Genomic DNA, 24,805 nt, shown 5'->3' with positions numbered 1-24,805 from the left:
CTTCCGGCTTTTTTCTTACGTGGTGCTGAGGAATCGAACCCAGGGCCTCGAGCATGCAAGGCAAGTACTCTACCACTGAGCCACCTTCCCAGCCCCATCTGTGGATCTTTTGATGATAACTTTAAACCTATTAAATTTGAAGGAGTTTCCATTGGGTCATAAAATTGCATTGCATTCTTCTATATTTTGCAAAGCCTTGCATTGTGATCTTCATGTGTTTCTTCCTTCTTGTTCAGATTTGTATGCTTAGGAATTCCCCACCCAATTCTTGGCCTTTGACTCAAGAAAATGGTGCTTGTAAGAAATATGCATAGACATTCTCATCACCTTTTAAAAACCTCATGAAAGGAGACTTCATTTTGTGTATAGCTCAGCTCACTGATTCTTTTTAATATCTGGGTTTGTTTTGACTCCAGGGCATATGGAAGTATGGCATACTACTCCTTAAAATTCATTGTGAATTTCTTCCATAATTTGATGCTGAAAGGGAAGCAGTAGGATTTTTCACTGTGGCATGTCTGCTTCTCATTTCAGTCCGCTGCCTGCTGAGGTTCAAGCAAATGACCATTGAGTGAAAGCTAGCTTGCATGTAGGAGTGTGTTAGCCTGACCAGAGCCTCTGATTCTGCCATTTTTTTGGCACTTGTGAATGGAGCTCTGCAAACATTTGGGGATAAATATTTGTCAGATCTCTGGTTTCAGCTCTTTGGCATGTAGTCCTAGAAATGGAATTTCTGGATCATATCACAATTCTATTTTAGCTTTTTGAAGAGCTTCCAAAATGTTTGCCACTGCAGTAAGCAACTTTAATTCCCACTAACAGTGCATAGGATGACAAATTTTTCCACATTCTTCCTAACGTGTATCATTTCCATATTTTTACTATTGGTATTAAAACCTTACTATGAGTATGAAGTGGTATCTCTGGTTTTGAGTTACATTTTCTTAATGACTAATGATATTGAGTGTCTTTTCATGTGCCATTTATATATCTTCTTTGGAGACATGAGCATTCAAAGAATATACCCATTTTTTTTGGGGGGGTGGTCTTGAACTCAGGCCTGGGCACTGTCCCTGAGTTTTTTTGCTCAAGGCTAGCACTACGACCACTTGGGTCACAACTCCAGTTCTGGCTTTATGGTAGTTAATTGGAGACAAGAGTCTCACTGTCTTTTTTGTCCTGGCTAGCTCTGAGTTGTGATCCTCAGTCTCAGCCTCTTGAGTAACTAGGATTCTAAGCATGAACCATTGGTGCCTGGCTACACTCATTCTTAAATTGAGTATATGAGTTATGCCCTAGCCTTTTCTTGCTTCAGGTACATACAGTTTTTTCCTAAGGTACCCCAATGACAATATTGAACACTATTATCTGCTACTCAGATAACAGTATTATCATGACTATTCAGCCAGGATCTAGCAAGTTATTTCATACTTCTTTTTGTTCTTTCAGTCATGGATAAACTTTCACCACTGACTCCTGTATCACCTAGAATTTCCTTCAAATCTTCACTTCAACATCTGGACTTAGAATGGACTGTCCAAAACCTTCCACATCACCAGGAACTAAAAATGATATTTCTGATAGAAATCAGTAGAATTAGAACATCCAATATCATCTGGGTGGTAAGTATGATTTGAGGGGCATAAGTGGCTTAATGTTCTTAAAATCCTTTTCTGGTGCCATAATTTGTCCTTTGTCTGTCTATTTTTTTAGCATCTTTTAATTGTGAAAGAGAATTTCATTTGACAGTTCAAATACGCATACAATGTACCTTGATTACCCCTTCCATTACTCTTCCTCCTCCTCCTTTCCAAAACCAATCTCTGAACAATCTTTGTTGTTCCATTTGGGTCATGTTCATTCTCCTTTACTCTTAATCTGTCTTTTATAACATAGAAGACCACACACAGCACAGAGAGTTTGTTGTGTGGCTCCAGGTGAGAGAGACAGGAAATTATCATCATTCTTTACCCCTTACCCAAACAGGGAAGATGGATAGCTACATACAGTCTCACTATGCCATCAGTGGCCATATGTCCCACAGAATTGTGGCTTCTATAAGAAGTCATTGTGCAACCCTCCCAGACCTGAAATTAAGGAGAGATGTAAGATTCTCTTCCGCTGGGCACTGTGGCTTACACCTATAATCCTAGCCAGTTGGGAGGTGGAGTTTGGGAGAATGATGGTTTGAAGCCAACCTGGGCAAAACATTCAAGGAGATTCTATCTCAAACAATGAAAAGATAGAGGTAATGATGCATGCCTTTCATCCCAGTTACATAGGAAGAGTAAATATGAGGATCGTGGTCCCACTCCAGGGGAAAAATACGATATTTCATATCAAAAATAACCTAAATCAAAAAGGCTGAATGCATAGCTTAAGTGGTAGAGCATCTGCCTAGCAAACACAAGGGCCTGAGTTCAAGCCCCAGGACTTCCTCTTTGCAAAGAAAATCCTTCTCCAGTGAAGGAGGAGAGGGCCCTTTGGGAGAGCCCTCCAGTCTGAACAGTACTCTTCTTTCCATAGGACTTTTTCTGCAGTGCAAGCCAGGCAGGGCATCTGATGCTGAAAGAGTGCACTCTCAGACCATTTGCTTTCCAAACAAGCCAAAGGAAAGCGTCTCCGTCGGGGAGCTTATCACTGGACCAGGGCACCTCTGGTGCAGAGCTGGTCTATCAAAACCCTGCTGACAGCCATGGTGTACAGTCCTTCCCTGGGTCAAACACCTGCCCTTCCTTCCAGCACTTTTTGAATGATTTGTCAGTGGAGAGAGAAAGAAGAGGAGCAGCTCAAGTTGGGAAGGAGGCCTAGCACATGAGTCAGTTTGGAGATAGTGCTCAAGCCTCAGCGATGAATCAGTGACCTTATTTATACTGTTGTGGCCTCGTCGGAGTCAGTTTTTGTGACTCACCAATGTCGAGAGGGCCAAATTAAACTAGCCTAATAGAATCTAAAGACAATTCCTTGCATTATTTTTTAATTACTGAATCAATGTATTCAGTTTTTTTATCTCTTTGATAGACAAAACTGTAAACACTACAAGCATAGATTTATGTTAGACAAAATCTGTACAGAATAGGTAGGAGAAACATAACTCATAACATGTCAATCAAGTGACTAATTATTCAGCTTGGGCAAGCATGGGGATTTCAATACTGAGCACACCACAGCAGGAATGAAGGACAAACACGCAGGGGTTGTTCTCAGTGTGTGTGTTGGGGGTGGGGCAGATACAGTCATTAGAATGATTAGTGAGCTGCTACAGGGTGGGGTTAGGCTTGACTTTCTCCTGCAATTTAGATGGACTTTGAGCCATAATGTGAAATGAAATGTGTGTGTGTGTGTGTGTGTGTGTGTGTGTGTGTACCAGTCCTGGGGCTTGAACTCAGGCCTTGGTACTTAGGCTTGAACTTTTGTGCTCAAGGCTAGCATTATACCACTTGAACCTCAACTTCACTTCTGGCTTTTTTGGTAGTTCTTTGGAGAGAAGAGTCTCATGGGCTTTCCTGGGCCCCGCTGGTTTCAAGTAGCAATCCTCAGATCTCAGCCTCCTGAGAAGCTAGGACTACAGATGTGGGTGACCCTGCCTGGCAATAAAAGGAAGTGGATGTGGAAATTGGAATGGGGGAGGCCAAGAGAGGGGCGTGAGGAGCTGCCAGGCTTGAGGGGGGCTCTGAGCACCCCGGGACAACCTGCGAAGGCAAGCATGAGATCCGACTACACAAGACCATATGAGTATGCACAAGGCTTGTTTGTTTGTTTTGGTTGTTGTTTTGTTTAGTTTTAATCTCAAGGGAAGTAAAGAAGGACAAAGTGGCAGGATGTGATTTGGAGTTTTGAAAAGCCCACTCAGCTGCAGAGCAGAAAACAGCCAGGAAACCTGGGAAAGAGCAGTGTGGTGGTAGTCAGAGGGTGGGGAGATTTGGCCAGAGCAGAGATGGAGGAGATGAGGGGCTCAGTTAGATGGACATGAGGGAAGTAAAATCAGTGTGTGACCTATTGGTGGTCTAGACAGGGCAGTTTCTTGTACAAGTCTAGTTTGGGACTTAGAACTCAGGGCTTGTGCCCTACCACTTGAGCCACACCAGTCAGTGCTAGTTTTCTTTTCTTTTCCTTTGGTTGTTTGGCCTTTGCATTTTGGTTTTAAAATGTCTTAGTAAAATGTTTCAAGATTGCATATGTTAAAAACAGTGAAAATTGAGTGGATCAGGACCTCTAAACTTATGGATAAAAAATACATTTGTGATCTAAGAATAATGTAATGCAATTATAAAACTTTTAATTAACATTCACAGCCTGCACCTGATTCAACTAGAGTGTCTCATTCCAAGGCACTATGAATTCTGCCAAGTACACAGTTTAAGTTCAGCCAGCTTAAGCAAGCATAGCGGGGAAGGCTTCAATATGACTATGTCTAGGGAGGATTTGATGTGTCCATTACCTCTATCTCTTCACTGAGAGCTTGTTGTTTGTCCTTATATACATGGATGCAGACCAAGACTCAGTTTCCCCAGGAAGTGACTTTTTGTTTCCATCTTCTAGCCACAGGGGCAGGAAGCAGGGGTCTTATAGGTGGCACACTGAGGAGAGCGAGTTCTTAGAGTTCTTAGAGCTATGGGGACACAACATGAAAGAAACAGTCTAGTTCACTTGGGGCCATGCTGGATCTATGAAGGCATCATGGGAGGTGGAGATAAAAGGAAATCAGAAGAATGAGCAGGAGAGACTTCATGAGGCCAAGGCTCAGTGGTAGAATGCTTGCCTAGAATGCAGACTCTGAATTCCATCCCTAATGCTGGAGATAAGAAAGGCAGGCAGGAGAGGAGGGAAGGAGGGAAGGAAAGGAGAGAAGAAGAGACAAAAGGCAAGGAAAGGCAGGGAAGGAAAGAAAAGAAAAAAAGGAAAGCAAGGGAGGGAGGATGGAGGAAGAAGGGAAAAGAAGGAAGGGAGGGGAAAGAAAAGAAAGGAAAGGAAAGGAAAGAGAAGGGAGAGGAGAGGAAAGGAAAATAAAGGAAGAGAAGAAACAGGAAAGAAAGAAAGGAGTGTCTCATGAAGAAGGCTAGTAGGACCTGGGGATTTAGGAATGGAGCTAACTCCTCAGATAGAAGAAAGCTGAGGACACTAAGCTAGAAGCACTGTGCGAGCCAGCACTGAGAGTTAAAAGCGCAGGTATGTCACAGAAGTATAGACAACTGCATCCTGGAGCATTGTTAAGTCATCTGGTGAGGTTGATATCTCTAGAGCCCAAGACTCTGACAGCTGAACCTTAAGGGAGAAGAGTGGTCTACATAGCCCCCATCTCTGAAAAGACAAGAGAGAGAGAGAAAAATGAGTGAGACATGGAGAGCTATCTGTAGACTTATTCTAGCCAATGAATGACAATAAGTAAATAAAGTATTAATCTTGATTATTCTTTTAAAGGGTTGTTCAATTTTCTAGCTTTCAAGAATTTTCTTAGCACATTTTCTGTGACCACCACTGTGAATACTTCCTGTCTCTAATCTCTCCCCCAAGACTTGAGTGCCTGCTGATTGCTTCCTGCTTGTCCCATACGGGGTCCCTGGAATCAAGGAGCATAGGTGGTGACATGGAATCTTCAAGAGGCAGGAAATCATCTCTGATTCACTGTTGAGACATCAGAGCAATGGGGATTGACTGGTTAGGAATGGATTTCACTTGTGCATGATGGTAGAGTTGAAATGGGGTAGAAATGTGTGCTTTGGGGAAGTGGCATTGAGCTGTCTTCTGGGTTAGGATGCCCATAAGTTTCCAATGACCTCCTTCACATTTAGGGGAATTACAGCACCACTGTGAAGTGGAACCAAGTCATCCACTGGAGCTGGAAATCCGAGTTGCCTTTAGAATGCGCCACACACTTCGTAAGAATAAAGAGTATGGTGGACAATGGCATGCCGCCCGAGCTGAGTTCCTGGAGTGAGTGGAGTTCGTGGGAGGAAGTTCATGGTAAGAAGGGGAATGATGTTAAAAGAGACTAGATTTACTACTTAATATTACTCAGGAAGCGGTTGGCAAGTCATGGAATTTTCTTTGAAGAATCTTGCGTAGATACCCCATGCCATTTTCTTTTGCCTCATATTGGCACTAAGAAGCATGGGTGTAGCCAGGGACTAGTGGCTCATGCTATAATCCTAGCTACTCAGGAGGCTGAGATTTAAGGACCATGGTTCAAAGCCAGCCTGGGCATTAGGGTCTGTGAGACTTTTATCTCCAGTTAATCACCAGAAAATCAAAAGTGGCACTTAGTGCAAAGCGGTAGAGTGTTAGCTTTGAGCAAAAGAGCTCAGGAATAGCACCTAAGCCCTGAGTTCAAGCCTCATGACCAACAACAACAAAAAAAAAAAAGAAAGAAAGAAAGAAAAAATGGAAAAAGAAGTGTCACGTGGATGTGAAATTTGCCACAGGGAGATGGAGGTCTAAGGTTTTTATCTTGGAACTTATTCATTGAGCTAATTATGAAGTTGTGTTGATTATATTCTCATTACTGTGATAAGGTACCTTACACAAACAAATTAAAGGATGAAGGCTTTATTCTGGTTCATAGTTACAGAGCTTTTACTCCCTGATTACTTGGCTTCTGTGTGTTTGGGCAGAATATCGTGGTGGCAGAGGAGAGCTTAGTTCTTGGTGTAACCAGCTTGGTTTAGTCAGATGGAAATTATGAATAGGCCAGAGAAAGCCATCAGAACAAGACTGCACTGGGACTTGTGCCTGGTACCCGGGAGGCAGTACACTGGAGTGTTCCTGGTCTGGCTTCCTGCAGGAGAGAGAAGAGGTGCTTACCTACACAAAGAGGGAAGTCCCACTGGGGTGCACAGTGCCCTGTCACTGGGCCCACACAATCTTTCTGCATGGCTCTGCTAGTCTGCCCATGTGCGCTGGGTCAGTCTGGCCTATGATGATGAGGTTGCGGTGACATGCTCACATAGCGACTAGAATGAAGACTTCAGGAGCATCCATAGCTGGAGAAGCACCATGGTGGCTTCCTAGGTGGCTCTGGAAGCTAGCAGAAACTGTGGCAGTTGATGGCAGCTTCTAGAATAGTCTCTGTGGTCCTGACAACGTGGTTGTGCAGTGGAAGCAGCCTCTATGGAACCTTTCCCAGCTGCATTAGCATGAAGCAGAGCAATGCCAGTGCTTGTCACTACCTTTCCTGATCCTGGTCCCCTGTCACCTTTCTGCACACCCAGGGCAGTGGCTACTGGTGCCTGGGCTCCAGACGTGGACAGGGGGAGGTAGCTGTCAGCCCAGAACTGAGTGATGACACCTGCTCCGCTGGCTCCAGACAGCTTTGGCTCTGGGAGAAAACCAACAAACTAAGAAAACTACAACATAAAAAGCAGAAAACACGCTTTGGGGAAGGACTGAGCCCTTTTATTCTATCTCTGCTAGATCATGAAGGACACAAGGCTAGGGAGTTGAACACACCTCATAGATAGACCTCCTGTGCCTTCTGCCACCGACTAGCTTAGCAGATGGCTCAGAGGACCTACGTGTTTCCCTTCGTACAGTAGGAGCTGACGTGAGATCCACTTCACCCAGGGCCTTCCACAGGCAGGGCTTCTAATAACACCAACAGAGGGATTGTGGGAATAATGGTAATGATACTGTCTTTGGCAGAAACAGTGATAATTCATATCATAGTAGGAGCAAGAGTATTTTTCATGTACCAAAGAAAGGGTATAGGTTTGATGAGGAAGTTCCAGCTGTTTTCTCAGGAGGCAGAAGAGCTAAGGAAGTCTGCTGAGGCTGAAGTGGGAGGGGCTTTGCCTTGGATTCAGAGCAAGATTCTAACCCAACTTTTTTTTTTTTTGTCTTGCAGCTCAAAATCCTCTTGAACCTAATGCATTGTTTGTATTCCCTAAACGGAAACTGGTGGAAGAGGGTGCCAATGTTACTATTTGCTCTATTTTTGGGAGCAATCTAAAAGATATATTCTGTTATTTGGAAGGTGAACTGATTCATGGAGAGCAACTTGACTCACATATACTGACATTCGAATTGAGTAATGTTCCTTTTGTTAGAGTATCAGGGATGAATTTCTACTGTGTGGAGAAGCCAACAAATATTACCGATGGCATTGTTCTCTTTGTCTCAAGTAAGTATGTCTTTCCTTTGAATCATTTCTGATAGACTATGCCGAACCTGTATTACTGAAGACAAGTAAACATTTATTTCCACACTGGTCTTCATTTCCTATTGTTTCTTAAGTCTTCTAAGGAGAGGGTCTAAAAGCAGTATCCTGAAGCAACACTTCCAGGATTTCCTGTTGTTTTCTTGCCTTGACAATTTCATTCCTAGAAACTGACATCATGAAAGGAGAGAAAGTTCAGATCATGACATGAAAATATCTTGCTTTCCTTCTGTGGTGGAGAAATTCTCTCAAGATCATACATGGAGGAGAAGGGCTGCAGAAAGCCAACCACAGAAAGGCAGCCAGAGTACTTGTCTGGAAGGCCTGGGTTCAGATCTTTCCCTGGCTGGGCCAAGTTTTCACCTCTATGGAATAAGGATTGTGGTGATCGTGAAGCCCAATGAACATAGACCGTGCCTGGCCCAGGCCTGGCTGCAGGCAGCTGAAGTTCAGCAAATGGTGATATTGCTGCTCATTCCTGTGGAAAATCAGTTCCCTGGGCTGCGTCAGTGGAATAGGAGCAAGTTGACTTTTTCCTGTAGGCCTCCATTCAGCAGCCTTCTATGTTCTGTCTTCCATCTGGCAACATCTGTGACATCTCCCTTCTGTGGTCATTCCAGTCTCCTGGATGCTTAGTGCATCTGTACCCCTTAGCATGGCCCTTAGAACCACAGTGATTGATGTCCTGCAGGACCTTCTCTCTTCCTTGCAGCTTTCTGCTCCCAGCGATGGAGTTTTGCCAGTTCACAAAGTCTGACTAACGTTCTGGTTCCCCTTGGGAGCTCTGTGAGTCACAGCGCCCAAAATGAAGCGTTGATTGGCACTGGGGACATATCTGTTCTCAAGGGAACACAATGCCAAACAGTTGTTCTGTCTGGAAAAAATCACCAGGGAGTCCAGAAAGAGGGAACATATTGAGAGCACCTGAAATGTGACTTTGTGAAGCTGGTGATCTGCTGCTGGCTCCCACCTTGGCAGACCCTTCGTGGTAGAGATGACTCTCTTGGCTTAGGATCTCATCCTTTTCCATCTGATGTATCTTCCAGGAAAGGGGCTTCATCAGGTCTTTCATCTTTTTTTTTCTGTTTCTTCTTATGGACAGAAGTTCTTGAGGAGCCCAAGGATTTTTCCTGTGAGACCCGGGACTTCAAGACTTTGAGCTGTACATGGAGTCCCGGGGTGGACACTGGCTTAGGTTGGTCTATGCAACCTTCCCAAAGCTACACTTTAGTTGAATCGTAAGTTCGTTCTGCTTGCCTTATTCACAGTAGAATCATTGTTAATAAAGCACGTGACATGACACAAGTCACATGTAATGTTGTAAAACTACCTTGAATGGATATTTTCAAACCACCTGCTGGGATCAGGCAGAAGTCTTGAAGTGATCAATATACTATTTACTACATATCTTTTTTTAAAAAAAAAGTTACAAAAATAAGAAAAAGCATTCATGATGTATCTGTATGGGAAAAAACATACCCTTTCATCTGATCATCTGGCTCTCTGACTTTTAGAGAATATTCAAAATAGTTTAAATGTTCTCACCACCCACAAGGGAGAGTCAGCAATTCATTGTCCACACATTTAATCACATCTAGCAAACTCATTGATGCATGTTTTCTATTACTAGTATTTGTTGATGATGGATCGAGGCAGTAGGTGGAATAAAGTTTTAAAGTGCCCAAAAGATAAGCATACATTTGGGGCTGTGACAGAAATATAGACCCTTTAATTCTTTTGTTTTGTTTATTTTTTAAAGAGTCTCTAGGGAAAGGAAACATTGTGAGCACAAAAATGTATGCAATTGGAAAATCACTCAAGAATTGCAAGAAATATATAATTTCACTCTCATAGCTGAAAATCACCTAAGGAAAAGGAGTGTCAATATTTTTTTTAACTTGACTCATCGAGGTAAGAATCGACTTAACTAACTTAAACTCATTCTGCATCCAGTGAATGTGCTGGAGAGTTTTCCTCAATTCACAGCCTAAGTGGAAGTTATACTTTCTACCCATTGCTTATTCCACAATTAACATGATGAGTGTGTGTATTCATTATTCGTTGTTTTTATAGTGTCTCCAGTACCATGGAACTTGCCAAGCACTTCAAAACTAGGACTGACATGAATTTGTCTCATATTCTATTCCACACTCTCCCAATGTTTCCCTCCCACCAAGATCATTACCATCTTCTTTATTGTGGTAACTAAAAACCAGGAGACCCAGCCCAGCTCTGATTGCTCAAGTCTGTAATTTTAATTACTCAGGAGGCTGAGATCTGAAGATCACAATTCAAAGCCAGCCCAAGCAGACAAATCAGAGAGACTCTTTTCTCCAATTAAACAACAAAAAACTGGAAGTGGAGCTGTGGTAGAACACCAGCCTGAGAGAAAAAACTGAGCAAGTATGAGAGCCCCTGAGTTCAACCCTAGTACGGCACGTGCGCGCGTGCGTACACACACACACACACACACACTCACACACACACACTCACATACACACACACAAATACTATTGCTTTAAATTGCGTGTAGATGTAAAGGTTTATGTTCTTGTTTTGTCCTTCTAAAATCATATTTATGTTTTGTCTCATTCACTGAGGATGTGATGCTCTATGTAATAGTCTATTACTTTCTTTTTATATAGCATTAAATTCTTATAATTCGCTGTTGATGCTCAAAGTGAATACTCAATACTCAACTCACTGTTGAGTGCTGTTATAGTCTGTTATACTTTAATATAGTATTTCATGTAAATGTATGGCATACACCTTTTTCAAAAGATTTCAGGTTGCCATGAAGGTTTTGGTTTTGGATACAGTTTAAATTAATATGAATAATTTGCTGTATTTATTTTTATTAGTATATGCTGGTATACAAAGGTGATGTTTGTTATAGGTTTCTCATACATAGTCTCTAGTAAATTAAATTCTTTTCTAGGTTTCATCAGTGCTTTTATCATAAAAGAATATTGAATTTAGCTATGCTACCATATTGAATTTGGCTTATGCCTATAATTCTAGCTACTCAGGAGGCTGAGATCTGAGGATCATGGTTCAAAGCCAGCCCGGGCAAGAAAATCTATGAGATTCTTATCGCCATTTAACCACCAGAAAAGTGGAAGTGGTGCTGTGGCTCAAGTGGTAGGGTGCTAGCCTTGAGCTGAAGAGCTGAAGGACAGCCTGTCGCTCAGGCCCAGAGTTCAAGCCCCATGACTGACCAAAAAAAAAAGAATGTTGAATTTTATTAAGGCCTTTAAAAGTTATTATTATTGTAAAGGTGTTGTACAAAGGCGTTACAGTTACATAAGTCAGGTAATGAGTTTCTTTTCTTTTTGAATAATGTCAACCCTTCCCTCACTCTTTCCATCCCCACCACAAATTGTATGGTTCATTTGCAACATAGTGTGTAGTGAGTATCACTGTGGCATTTGTTCACTCTTTGTCCCACCATTTCTGTATCACCCATTTACCCTCTCAGAGACAGATAAACAAACAAAAGCAAAAGCAAAAAATTTATTACGGTTTTCTTTTCCTTTTGTCTTGTTCATTTAATATGAACGTTTTTACATGTGAGCCAATACCCATCTATCGTGTGTGTGTGTGTGTGTGTGTGTGTGTGTGTGTGTGTGTGTGTGTGTGTGTGCTGGTCCTGGGGCTTGAACTCAAGGTTTGGGCGCTGTCCCTGAGCTTCTTTTTCTCAAGGATAGCACTCATCACTTGAGCCACAGACTCACTTCTGGCTTTTTCTGGGTAGTTTAGTGGAAGTGAGTTTTATGGGCTTTCTTCCCTGCCTTGGCTGGCTGTGAACTATGATCTTCAGATCTCAGTATCCCGAGTAGCTAGAATTATAGGCCTGGGCCACCAGCACCTGGCTGACTATGGGAATTGGTGGAGACAGAATGCCTAAATAATTGAATATATCAAATTATTTTCCCAAGTGGTTATTCCAGTTATACATTTGCCCTATGGATTCAAATGTTCTCCTCAAATTGGTATGATCTCTTCCATTTGCCAATGGAAGGAGTGTGAAGTGACATTTCATGTGATCTTGATATATCTTTCTCTTCCTATATTTTGATCTACATTTGATCTATATTCCTCTACCTATGTTTTGAACACATCCATTTTCTCTTTTATGAAGTAGAGTTATTCATAGTTCTTTGTCTACTTTTCTATGTATTGTTTATGTTTTTCCCCATGGGTAAGAATTATTTATTCTTGACATTAAGCCTTTGTTATCAAGTCCTGTTTGCTAATATCATCTTTCAGTTTGTACCTCTTCACTTTCTTTTACATGTCTACTGATAAACAAAGGTTCTCCACTTTAAAAACTTCCATGAAAATCTCTTAAATCCTTGTCTACTTCAAAATTAGAAACATAATCACCTATAAATTTCTACTGAGAATTTAAAAGTTTTTAAAAGAAAATAAAAATCTCAGCTCCACCTAGTACTTATATTTACATATTAAATAAGGTAGAATTATATCATTGGTGATTTTTCAATTCAATTATTTATTTGTATTTGTATTTTATTTGTATTTGCTGGTCCTTGGGCTTGAACTCAGGTTCTGTGTGCTGTCTTTAAGCCTCTTTGTGTTCAAGGTAGCACTCTAGTGCTTGAGCCACAGCACCCCTTCTAGTTTTTTTCTGAGTAGTTTATTGGAGATAAGAGTCACACAGATTTTTCTGCCTAGGCTGGCATCCAACTGCAGTTCTCAGGTCTCAGCCTCCTGAGTAGCTAGGCTTATAGGCATGAGCCACCAGTGCCTGATTTCAATTCTATTTATTAAAACCTCTTCTTTTCCTACAGGTTACAGAATTCATTAGATAAAAATAATTGTATATCTGATCTTTCTTGAGCTCTGTTACCTGGCTTATGGTTTCTGGTAAATTTGATTCATATTACTCTTTAATATTTTGTGTTACTTCCTTAGAGCTTTCTGTATAGTTGAAAACTCAGTTACCTTATTACCTTTGGCTTCCCCTTGGTTCTGTCCTTCATTTACAGTATTGTGTCCCTAGATCTTTGTTCCTTTGCCCTCATTCCTCAATCCTGCTGGAAGCTTAACTACTCTAGGGTTTTAAAACCCAATTTTTAGCTTTTAAAATATCCCCTTTATACCATCCTTTTTTATTAATTGAATTTTCGCTGTTCTTTTCAAATTTTTTTCTATTTTCTTAAATTTATTTTGTTATTCCTTTATTTTCTTACAGTGAAAACTGGCTCATAAACAAAATATTTAAAGCTGTAAACTTCCACTGAAAAATCAGTTTGGGGCATCTGAAATAACCCAACAAGTTTTGGCATTGGGACACTTTCTTTCCAGTGGAGTACATATGATACTATTTCTAATCCATTAATAATCCATGCTTTTAAGTTTTCCAAAAGGAAGAAATTCTCATTTTTTATTATTAATGTCTGTTAGAATTTCACTGAACCAGAGAAGATGTCTATGTAATATATTTGCATTGAACTTGTTTTTATGGTCTAGTATCTGGCTGTCAACATGTGTTTTGTAGATCAGAAGCTTTATCATGCATAGTACTGGGGAAATGCAGGCTCTCAGGCATTGATGTATTGTATGATGAACTATAAATGCTCTATGCATCTATTAAGTGTTTTGTTGTGTTGTTCAGGTCTTTTATACCCTCGACTTTTGAAAGTTGTATTCAAATTACCTTTGTACTTTAATATGGTTTTGTTTAGACATTTTGAAGATACTTTATAAGGTTTGAAGTTTAAATTTGTTGTATCTTCTTTTGGAGTAGTTCTGGAGTTTAACTCAGGGCCTACTCACTCTGCTTGCTTGCTCAGCTAGTGCTCTACCAATTGAGTCATGCTCCAGTACTGATTTGTTAAAAGTTCATTAGAGATGAAGTCTCTTGGACTTTTCTGCCTGGTTTGGCTTATAATCCTCCTGTTCTAACTTCAAACTCCAGAGCATTACAGTCTCAAGACCTCAGCATCTAGCCAGTTAAATCTTCTGTATAATGTATTAGCTTTTCTAGATGTTTTTAAAAATTGTATTTCTTTTGTTTATTTAATGATCTTGGTCTGTTTTGTTCTAATACTACTGCTACGTGGCAATCTGTAGGCCGTTTTGTTGTGTTTGTTGCTATAGTTATGTAGCTCTGATGATATTTCATTATGTTAGCATATGTGCTTGAATTTCCCTGCAAGTATCAGATCATGTTTTGTCGGACCATAAATATCAGTGAAGCCTAGCATCCCATTCCTGTCTTTTCAGCTCAAATCTAAAATGGGATGATCAGGGATAGAGAACTAGAAGTTTCAGGAAACTATTCCTACACCAAGCAGTCCTCAGGTCAAGTTTCACCCTCAGCCACAGCTCCATACCTCCTTCTCCCAGGAAGCAAGCTGTGGTAGGGATGGCCAGCATAGCTATCACCACAGAGTGTAATTTGGTTGAGTGGGCAGAATGTTCAGGTCCAGTCTCCATCAAAAGATGACCATCTGATTAGATGGCTGCTAGAGCTCATTATGTTGTATGTTTTTGGTTTGACAGTTATCAGTGAAGGGTTACAAACCATTAGTCAGCATGTTTTTTAAATCTCTACATAGCCAGAGGAAGAGCAGGTGTCCCTTTGCAGAGATTACATTTGTGCATACAGCAATGGGTCCTCATCTTATTTGCACAGTTCTGGTTAATAACTCAGCTCAGTTGGATATGTCCAATTTCATCGGTGCACTCTGCAAGCATTCAAGTAAGAACAAGTGGTTCACACCATAGCATCACATGTAGCACTATAGTCATAAGATGCTTTGTCTCCAGAGAGCTGTGCCCAATGGTAAGCAAAGATAGGAAATGACAGAGGGAAGGAGGGAGGGAAGAAGAGAGGGAGGGAAGGAGGCAGGGAAGGAGGGAAGGAAATAGGGAGGAAGATGAGGAGAAAGAAAGACTCAGACCACATCCTCCCATTTTCACTGGGATTACAGTCATGTACTGCCATGTCTAAGTCAAGATCGTTTTGGTTATTATGTGTTTATTACACATTTCCTTGTAGTTGTCCTGTGTTAGGTTTCATTGTGAGCTTGTTAGTTTCTGTCAAGGTTTTACCATGTGTTAGAGCTTTCTTTTTATAATAATCTCAGATTTCACAGAAGCTTTTTGTATTCTTTAAAAATCTTTTTTCCTGGCAGGGATTATGGCTCACATGGTAGAGTACCAACATAGCAAGTTTGAGGTTCTAAGTTCAAACTCCAGTACTGCCTCCCCCCCAAAAAAAATCTCCTTTTCCTCCTATTGTATCACTCTACCTCGTTCATCTGCCACATGTTTCTACTGAGCCTTGGAGTGAGGTTTTAATTTTTACTGTATTTTTTTCAGCTTTAAAACTTCTATCTTAGTTCTTCACTGAGATGTTCTGGATTTGTTTTTGTTGTTTGCCTTTTATTTGGTGCATTTCCTGATTGCCTGTTAAAACAGTTTTATATAACACTTGCTTAAAACTTCTCATAGATAATTTCAATCTCCAGATCACCTTTGGTCACTTTTTCACCAGCATTGGTTGACTATATTTTCCGATTTCAACTGAGACTTCTTCCCTAATGGCTTGTATTTGGGATTTTTTCTAGATACTTTGGGACCACTGGAGGATATTGACAATTTTATTTCAGTTGACCATTAACTTGGTTAGATGTGGGCCACATTTCAACATGTGCTTGTGAGCCATGGGTCCAGTGGTAGTTTAGAGCTGTGCAGTGCTTTTTTAAAATCTGTATATCTAGTCTAGGACCTGGTTAGTGATCTGCCAAGTCTTTGGTATGTTCTGTAATGTGAAGTCCAGGCAAGCACAATTGGGAAGTGAACATGGAGCTAATGAGCAACTTCCTACAGCCTCATTCCCAAGTTCCTTTCTTTCCGTGATTGCCTGTGGTACCAGGGAACTGGAATCCTTTTGATTCTCCAGCGAGAAAACTGGGACTTTACACTCACTTTCACTGTTGTATTCTCATGTAAGCCAGGTGTTGGGAGGAGTGATGGAAAAGAAGAGGAAATCCATTGCCAGTTCAGTAGTATTTCCAGTCTCTTCGTTGCTATTTACTATTCGAGTTCCCATGCTATGAGTCATATCTACTTCCCTCTGTGAATGCAGGACAGACAGTGCTTCACCCTGCCAATCACGGAGGTCAGTGGAAGGGCAGGACACACAGTGCCTTCCATGTGTCTTTTTTCACAATTGAATCCCACATGGGCTTTTATTTCAATTATAGTTTGGGGTTTGAATTCTCTTTTGATAGCTTCTGTTTCTTTGCCACACTTTTTCCCCTTTTATTCATTCCAGCTGTGTTGAGCATTATACAAATGAAGCTATTTTGAAGCCACTGCCTAATGGTGGCATTTGGAGACTGGCATCTGTTCATCATCTTTTCCCTGAGGAATCAGGGCATTATGCCAGATGTTTTTAGATATTGGATAATTTGCGGTTATATCCTAGACAGCGTTCATGTGATTTTGTTTTTGTTTTTATATTTTTTGCTAGACTCTGGGTTCTGTTTACATCAACCTGCATGGCTCCCTTTTCTATGCACAGCTCCTGTTTTGTGTCTGATCAGTGAGTGAGAAAGGCTGTACTTGACTCTTACATCTTGTGACTAAATCCGGTTTTGTTTGCCATTTTCTTTAAACATGAAAATGCTTGCTGATCAAATAAGTGAAATAAAAATTTTTCTTTAGTCCTTTCGGATCTGAGTTTGTTTCTTTCTTTTGTGTGTTTGACAGTTCATCCATTGGCTCCCTATAATGTCAGCCTTGAAAGTATAGAAGCCACACAAGCCACATTAAGATGGAAAGTGCTCTACCATGGAAATCGTTACTCACTTTTGTGTCAGGTTGAACTTGAAGGTGAAGGAAAAGTGATACAAGTAAGTGTTCAGCTTAATTCTCTATTTTTAAAAGTCTTTTGATATAACTAAAAGAGAGACTGCTGAAAAAAATTATCATAATGTTGTGACGCATACCTGTATTCACAGAAAGGCAAGGAGGATTGTGAGTTCAAAGCCAACCTGGGTTACAAAGGGAAATACTGTTTCAAAACACACATGCACACACACACACACACACACACACACACACAAATACATGTATCCCTTTAAAGTATTATGTCTGTGTTTGTTATATAGTGTGGATCATCTGTTGAAAGAGAAATAAAGGGCTGGAGATGTAACTCAATGGTAGAGTAGCTGTCTAGAAAACACAAGGCTCTGAGTGTAAACCCCAGTAGTATCAAATAAATAAACCAATAAATATATTAACTAATTAACCTTTGATTATTGGGGAAAAGGCCTCATGGATTTTTTTCCCCAAAGGAAAAATTGGCCTTTCTCCCACTCAGGATTTTCTGTGCTCTGATTTAGGGTTGCATTGAAGTGTAATCACTAATAATTCAGTCTTCTTCTTTGCTTTTTTGCTTTCTTTTCTTCTCTGGTCAAGCAGTCCAATGTGTCCGTTAAGGTGAGCGGTGAGGAAATCTTCAGTGAACTGGTGCCTGATACCGAGTACCAGGCCTGCATCCGATGTGCAGGTGCAGGCCACTTCTGGAAGTGGAGCGAATGGAATTGTCAGAAGTTCAGCACATCTGAGGCAGGTATGTTGCTTTCCCTGGAACTTAAGCTGAGGAAGGACGAAGCCCCAGGAGATGGGTTGACTTTCTTGTGAGCTTTGAGCTGCATCTAAAACTAAGAGGACCACCACATTACAGCTGAACGAAGAGAGCATTTGAAAAACTGCAACAAATGCCTAATGAGCAGGAAGACAGCAAACTCAAATATTTGACATCAGTGTTCTTTCTAGGACATTCTATCACTTGCTTTTCATTTTTCTAAAATAGTTTCTCAGCTGTTGCTGTTTCTAGATTCCTATTGGAGCTGAGGCTGTTTTAATTAGCCTAGATCTTTAACTCAAGACTGTGGAAAAATGGAAATTGTTAAATACGATGGGAAACACTGGTCTCATACTAAAGTAAACTTAAGCATCAGCTCATATTGGGCAATGTAATGCTATTTTCAAGCTCAGTTTTAGGACACACTGGAAACCTTCTCTGCATTCTCTTGGCATTAGTTTCTGCAGAGCTGTACAGTTTCCCCAAATAATATGCCCCCAAGCTCAACTGGGCTTGAGGAAAAGAGCTATCCTAGTCTTGCTTCCAGATCTTTCCAGTTTTACTGTTGTTCCTGAAAGACTCACCAAGTTTGCAGTGTTAATGGCACACACAATAACAACGACTGCAGCTCACATCTGTTGTGTGTTCACTACCAATGGAAGCACGGTTAAGGTGCTGTATGATTGTAGAGGAGGCCACTGAGGCACAGACAAGTGAAGTCATTTCTCAGACCCAGCTGTGGGTGACTAAGATCCTTCTCAAACTCATCAGCCTGGCCTGGAGCCCCTCCTTAGCCAGCACTGGGTTTGGTGTGTTATCATTCCACATTGTTATTACAGCCCTGAAATCATGTTGATTCAAGTCCTGGCCAAGTTGTTGCCCAAGGCAGGACTACACATGTACATTGCGTCTCTTCTTTGTTGTGGATTGGCGGCAAAACTATTTCTGCGGTATTCTGGGGACACACCATTCAAGCAATGGCTCTAATTTGTAGACAGTAATGGTAACTAATCAAATGTACAACAGGATTGGTGCAAAGGGAAATAGGAAATGGGTAGAATATCTTTGGATTATAATATCATAAGCCTGAAAACACTTTTATACAGGCTTTTGGTCCTGCCAAGAAAGTAAGATACGGTAGTGGTGCTGTGGCTCAAGCAGTAGAGTGCTAACCTTGAACTGAAGAGTTCAAGGACAGCACCCAGGCCCAGAGTTCAATGGACAAAAAGAAAAAAGAAACTAAGATGCATCCTACTGATGGTGAATCTATAGGTACTTATTTACCTGTGATAACATTTTTGCTTAATTAGTGCTGGAAAACTCAGTGTTTAAGCGGATTGTCACAATTAAGGTATAATCAATGTCACGAGGGCATAGATAGACTCAAAGAACATCGTAGGAGAAACTGTATTTTATTGGAGTGACCACAGCCTGGCCTTCATCACAGCTGTATGTTTTGGTTTGGGTAGTCATTTTCAAACCAGCTGACAAGTGCTTCCACCCCTGGAGGGCCCTCTGCTGGGCACTGCCAGTACAGCCAGGAAGTAACAATGACCTGCTACCTACAAAGTAAACACATGGGGAAAGGTATCTGACTTAACGCCTATAATTACTCTGATAAAAAAATTATTGGTGGCTTTCAGATGCTCTAGGTCTTGTCATTTATAAAAGATTTGAGTGTCTTGTTGTATTCAGGACCAGCTGATCTTTTTCTTCTCTTAAACACCTATTATGTACGCCTAGTGGGAAGTAAGTAGCATGGCTTTGGGCACAGGGGTAGAAGTCATCGAGAACGGAGGGTGAGAGGCAGACCACTGGCAGGGAAGGTGATCCTTGCTGTCTTAGAATGACGTTGAGTGTGTGCATTTGGTTCATGCTCATCTTTTAACCCAAGGTCTTCTCTTTGCTCAGCTCCCTCGGAGGCTCTCGCTGTCTGGAGCACAGTGAGGGAAGAGAATGGCAGTTGTATTGTGAACTTATTCTGGAAGGTAAGACGTGCAGCTTCAGAATGTCTGATGCTGCCTCTGGGGTTTCAGTGACTCTAACTAGCATGCCTCTGCCCAGCAGCAGGGGAGGAGGACCTCCACATGAGTCCTGGTTGGGCGCGGGGTCCCTCCATACCTCCATCCTAATGCTTGTACCCCCACTTCCCTGACAGTGAGTGCATGCACTAATTGCTAGAACCTTTAGAACCTTCTTGTCAGTGTGTTCTACTCTGCCATCCTTAACTTCCACAAGGCTCAGGTATATGCGGAAGACCACACACCATATGTAGATAGATAATGCATTGGGTGGTACCAGAGTTTGAACTCAGGGCCTTGCACTTGTTAGGCAAGAACTCCACCACATAAGCCATGTCCCCGGATCTTTTATTTTTTTGCTTTAGATATTTTTCAGGTAGGGCACTTTTGTCTAGGGTCATCCTCAGACAATGATCCTCTGATTTATGCCTACCACATAGCTGGAATTATGCATGTTCCCCATCATGTTCATCTTGTTCGTTAAACTTTTGCCTAGGTTGACCTCAAACCACAATCCTCTGCCTCTCAAATCACTGAGATTCTAGGTATAAGCCCCTTCCACATATCATATTTTTAAGTTATGAATACTTAAATACCTTATGTATATTTAAAACTTCAAATCAATATAGTAAACTTCATACACAGCACATTGCATCCTGCTACCTGGCCTCATCTACTCCAGGATGACCTGGAAGCCCAGCTTTGTATTCAGAACTCTAAGATTCTTTGGTGTTTTAGACTGAAACATGGTGAAAGAGTTATTGGCCCCTGGCTACACGCCTCCATGCTTTTCTTCCCTCCTGGAGTTTGGCACATTCTGTAGAGACATCTGTACATACATACATACATACCCACCAGGCTCCTTCCAGGTGCTGTCCAGACTCAGCCTCAGGTGGAGGATGCACACTCCAGAGCACAGTCTGTCCTGGCAGGGGGTGGGGGTGCGAAGCAGACCTGGACCTACTACCACTACTGTGTGGACAGGAAATGCTCTACAACCTGGAGAATCTTCTAGAAGATGAGGAAAGTTGGTCCTGGGTGGGGAGAAGACATGACTGGACAAGAGATCAGAGCAGGACTCCGGTTCCTCCTGCAATGATATTGAGGTGCTGCTGGCTCTTCTCCCAGATCTTCTCTTCTTGGGCTGCCCCCATGTTTTATTCTTCCTCCATGTCTTATTCTCCATCCTATTGACTCCAGACTCCATCACTGCTCTCTGAACATTGTATCTTGAATATAATCCCTAAATGATTGTACTCTCCACTCACTTTGCTTAATTAGAATGCTTGATTCCAGGTTTTGTGTAGAGAAGTTTCCTTTTTCTATTTAATTGTTTAAATTACCCAGGTGCCAGTGGCTCCTGTTTGTAACACTAGCTACTAAGGAGGCTGAGACCTGAAGATCTCACGGCTAGCATGGGCAGGAAAGTCTGTGAGACTCTTCAATTCATCACCAAAAAGCCAGAAGAAGAGGTATAGATCAAGCGGTAGAGTGCCAGCCTTGAGCAAAAAGCTAAGGGACAGTGCGTAGGCCCTGACTTCAAGCCCCAGTATCAGCACACACACACACACACACACACACACACACACACACACACACACACCACAACACACATACACACCACAACACAAAAAAATTGTTTAAATTATCTTGTCAGCATGGGGTGAGAAGTAGTTTGTGCATGTATATTTGCATACATGTGGGCCAGGAAGTGGTAGATAGAAAAAAATAAAGAAGTACTTATATAAAATTCTTTCCAAGTAAAGCCCATTTTGAGAAATTTGTGAATGTTTGTTTGTTTGTTTTCAGCCATTGTCAAAACTTCACGCCAAAGGCAAGATCCTACACTATAATATAATTACAGAAAATCTAGACAAACCACACAGGGTAAAACTGTACTCCGCTTCAGGACTAGCTAATGACATGAAACTAACCCTAGACCAGTGTGCTTACCAAATTAATGTCACAGCCAGCAACAGTGCAGGCCAGTCCCCTGCATCTGTCATTGCCATCTCTGGAGACTCTGGGAAAGGTGAGTTGTTCTGAGTGGTTTGATTTTCATACTCTCTGTGAGCAAAAAAGCCAAGCAAGAGTGCTAGGCGTTGCATTCAAGCCCTGCTACAGCAAAGCAAAAACAAACAAAAAAAAAAGCTTGTATTTGCAGTGTTAAAGAAGCAGCTTGCTGAGAGTTATAATCCAAATTTGAAGTATATATTAAGAAGTAAATGTTCATCTCTGTGTAAAGGAGATTCATTCCTTTGATGGAGGAAGGTGAGGAAACTATGAAGGTTAGGTCTGCAAGGCCTTCTTGGGCTCTTACCTTAAACCAGGGTGGCCCCAACCCTTTAACAATGCAATGTTCTAGAAGAATATACTGTCACCATGCTTTCAATCCAATGTTCCTCCATAATCAGGATTGCCAGAATGTAAGATGCCCAGTGTAATTTGAACTGTGCACAACAGGTAAGTCAGTGTTGTGTATAAGTCTCTGTAGAAAAGAATGGTTGGGGGAGAGGGGGAGTGTGGTTGAGGAGTTGGGAGGGAAGGAAGGGTAGTGGAAAAACAAAGGAGGAGGCAACAATACTGGATAGGAAGTGTACTCACTACCTTGCTCGTATAACTGTAACCCCTCTGTACAGTATTTTCACAATAAAAAACTTATTAAAAAAAAAAGAATAGCTCCATGAGGCCATGTTGCCTTTGTGCTCATTGTCAGGCATTAGGAAAAGGGCCTGAACACCAGACACATCAGGCGGGAGCCTCCTCTGTCACAAATGCTTATTATTCTCTACTTAATTCCCACCCTGCGCATCTCAGAAGCAGTGGTCAGTCCAAGGGCAGCCTGGACTGTTGAAACAGATCAAGTGTCAGTTTGGGCTGTAGGTTAAGGATCAGCCAAGAGTTTCTTGGTAAAGGGATAGAGAGTAAATATTTCAGGCTTTTGAAGTCTCTCTGTATATTCTATGCTCTTCTTTGTTCATTGATTATTGTTGATGATCACTGATTAGTTTTATAAAACCCTTTTTTGCTCAAGGGTCATATCTTAATATGACACTTATGTCAGCCTTAGAGACTGGAACTTTTCTTCTGGCAATAGATGGTCTGCTGACTGCTGTTCTAGGTGCCAAAGCCCAGTTGTGTCTCCAGATGTCAGAAGAGCAGGTCACCGTTCAGTGACAATGTCTCCTGGCAAGCTGGAAGTCCCCCCACCAAGCCTCTTGACGTGGGCCTTAACATGCTTGGCTCTTAGCTGGGAACTACTATCAGTCAGCTTTTTGTAAACAACTATCTGAAGTAAACACTATTGAGATTTTTCTGAGGTTTCTGTTCAAAAATCAATTGTGTTGTTTTGGGGTCTGGTGGCAAGGCAGAGTATCATGGTGGGAGCATACAGTAGAGTAGAGCTGATCCCCTCATGATGGCCAGGAAGAGACAGCAGGTTGGCACAGACCCCAGTGACTTAACTTCCACTGGACTCCATATCCTAGAAGGGTTATCATCTCCCAATAGCCACGTTTTAGGACATAGCTTTAGGACATAGGACCTTTGAGGAAATTTCATGCCAAAATCTAGCCGATACATAGCCTATGTAGATTCATTTTCTTTAGAAACTGTAAAAAAAATTACAATTATTTAAAATTAGAAGCATTATTTTTTTTATTTTATAGAAGAAGTTGAAGAGGAAAGAATTCAACGTACAGAGGATGGATTCTTTGTGTCCTGGAAACCTCTATCTGCAGACAACATCATAGGCTATGTTGTGGGCTGGTGTGTGCGTCTCCAGGACCCACTCTGTGATTTGCAGTGGAAGAACATAGGACCCAATACCACAAGTACAGTCATCAGCTCAGGTAAGAACTGCTGCCCTCCCACTCTGCCCAGTCCACTTAGCAAGTTACTTTGTGTCAAGCTCATTATTTCAAAGCAACAAATCTAACCTGGGCTCTTGGAGTTCAGACTGCATACAACTGCATACTAAGATTGGATTTTTAAGTCTACTTTCACAGGATATATGGACCCCAGGTCCAGATTCATTTACTTCATGATGATAAGCTTGCTCTTCTAAAACTAGAGGTCTCAAATGAATGACAGGGACATTATAACCACTGGGCAGAGAGCTCGGTAAGAGACAGAGAAGTGCACAGATTGAGAGTTGTTTGGAACCTATAGTTGGTGGGAGTCAACCCTCAACTTGGAATTCTGATAAATTCAGAATCTGGATGGCTCACCTCCCACATTGGATTTATAAGGAGGCATGCTAGTTTAGCAAAGTCAAAGGCATCCAGGTTTGGGGCTTAAGCAGGAGGGGTATGTGGCGCCATCTTGTGGATGGAGGGAAAGATGTGGGAATTGCTGTTTCCTGCAGAAGATGGATTGCCCTGCAGGTTAGAGTGGCCAGGTGGGGGCAGGGGCAGGAGGGAGGGGGTGAAGAGAGTGCAGAGAGGCAGAGGAGAGGGGAAATGAGGAAGAGGAAGCAAAGCTTCCAAGACCTTGAGCTGTAATGGTTGAGGCAAGGACCCTGAGGAGATTTCAAGTCAATGGAGGGTTTGGAAGGGTTTTGCCCCCCAGTTCCATGCACATGGAGAAGGCCATGTATGGCAGGTGTGGCTTGTCTCCTGACAACGATGACAATCCTGTAGCTTTGCTGGAGTCAACACCACAAGGTCAGCTGTTTACAACACAGATGATTCTAAGGCTTCAGGGAAGGAGTTGGGGATGGTGGAGAAATTGCAGCAATCCTAAGAAGGAAATGATCCGGGAAACACAGATTCATTTTTCACTCTTCTCCTTTCCAGAATCCAGGGGAACGCCATTTTGTATTGTTGAAACTGTGTTGACTTTTTCTTCTCCAGATGCTTTCAGACCAGGGATTCGATATGACTTCAGAGTTTATGGAATATCTACAGGACGGGTTGCTTCTTTAATAGAGAAAAGAACAGGATACTACCGGGAACTGAGTAAGTGGAAAGCATTTAATGGGGCCCTGTGAGGATTTGTTCAGATCCA

General features: G+C 41.7%; 1 protein-coding gene across 3 annotated transcripts in view; it reads left to right on the top strand.

Moving 5' to 3' along the window:
* The first annotated feature begins 1,451 nt into the window (after positions 1–1,451).
* The window catches only part of Osmr (oncostatin M receptor), a 32,778-nt gene continuing 9,424 nt past the window's right edge, over positions 1,452–24,805 (top strand). For 2 of the 3 annotated variants that reach the window (XM_013018637.1, XM_013018635.1), the window contains exons 1-11: positions 1,452–1,622; positions 5,793–5,964; positions 7,841–8,116; positions 9,255–9,390; positions 9,912–10,063; positions 16,898–17,040; positions 17,609–17,762; positions 19,689–19,765; positions 21,608–21,830; positions 23,470–23,649; positions 24,652–24,756. In XM_013018637.1, coding sequence (XP_012874091.1) covers positions 1,452–1,622; positions 5,793–5,964; positions 7,841–8,116; positions 9,255–9,390; positions 9,912–10,063; positions 16,898–17,040; positions 17,609–17,762; positions 19,689–19,765; positions 21,608–21,830; positions 23,470–23,649; positions 24,652–24,756 — 1,789 coding nt within the window. The remainder of the gene's footprint in view (positions 1,623–5,792; positions 5,965–7,840; positions 8,117–9,254; positions 9,391–9,911; positions 10,064–16,897; positions 17,041–17,608; positions 17,763–19,688; positions 19,766–21,607; positions 21,831–23,469; positions 23,650–24,651; positions 24,757–24,805) is intronic. The other variant, XM_013018636.1, reaches the window with a different exon arrangement.

This window comes from Dipodomys ordii, unplaced genomic scaffold, assembly GCF_000151885.1.
Source record: "Dipodomys ordii isolate 6190 unplaced genomic scaffold, Dord_2.0 Scaffold41, whole genome shotgun sequence".
Taxonomy (NCBI): Eukaryota; Metazoa; Chordata; class Mammalia; order Rodentia; family Heteromyidae; genus Dipodomys; species Dipodomys ordii.
This window is presented reverse-complemented; position numbering and strand designations above follow the sequence as displayed.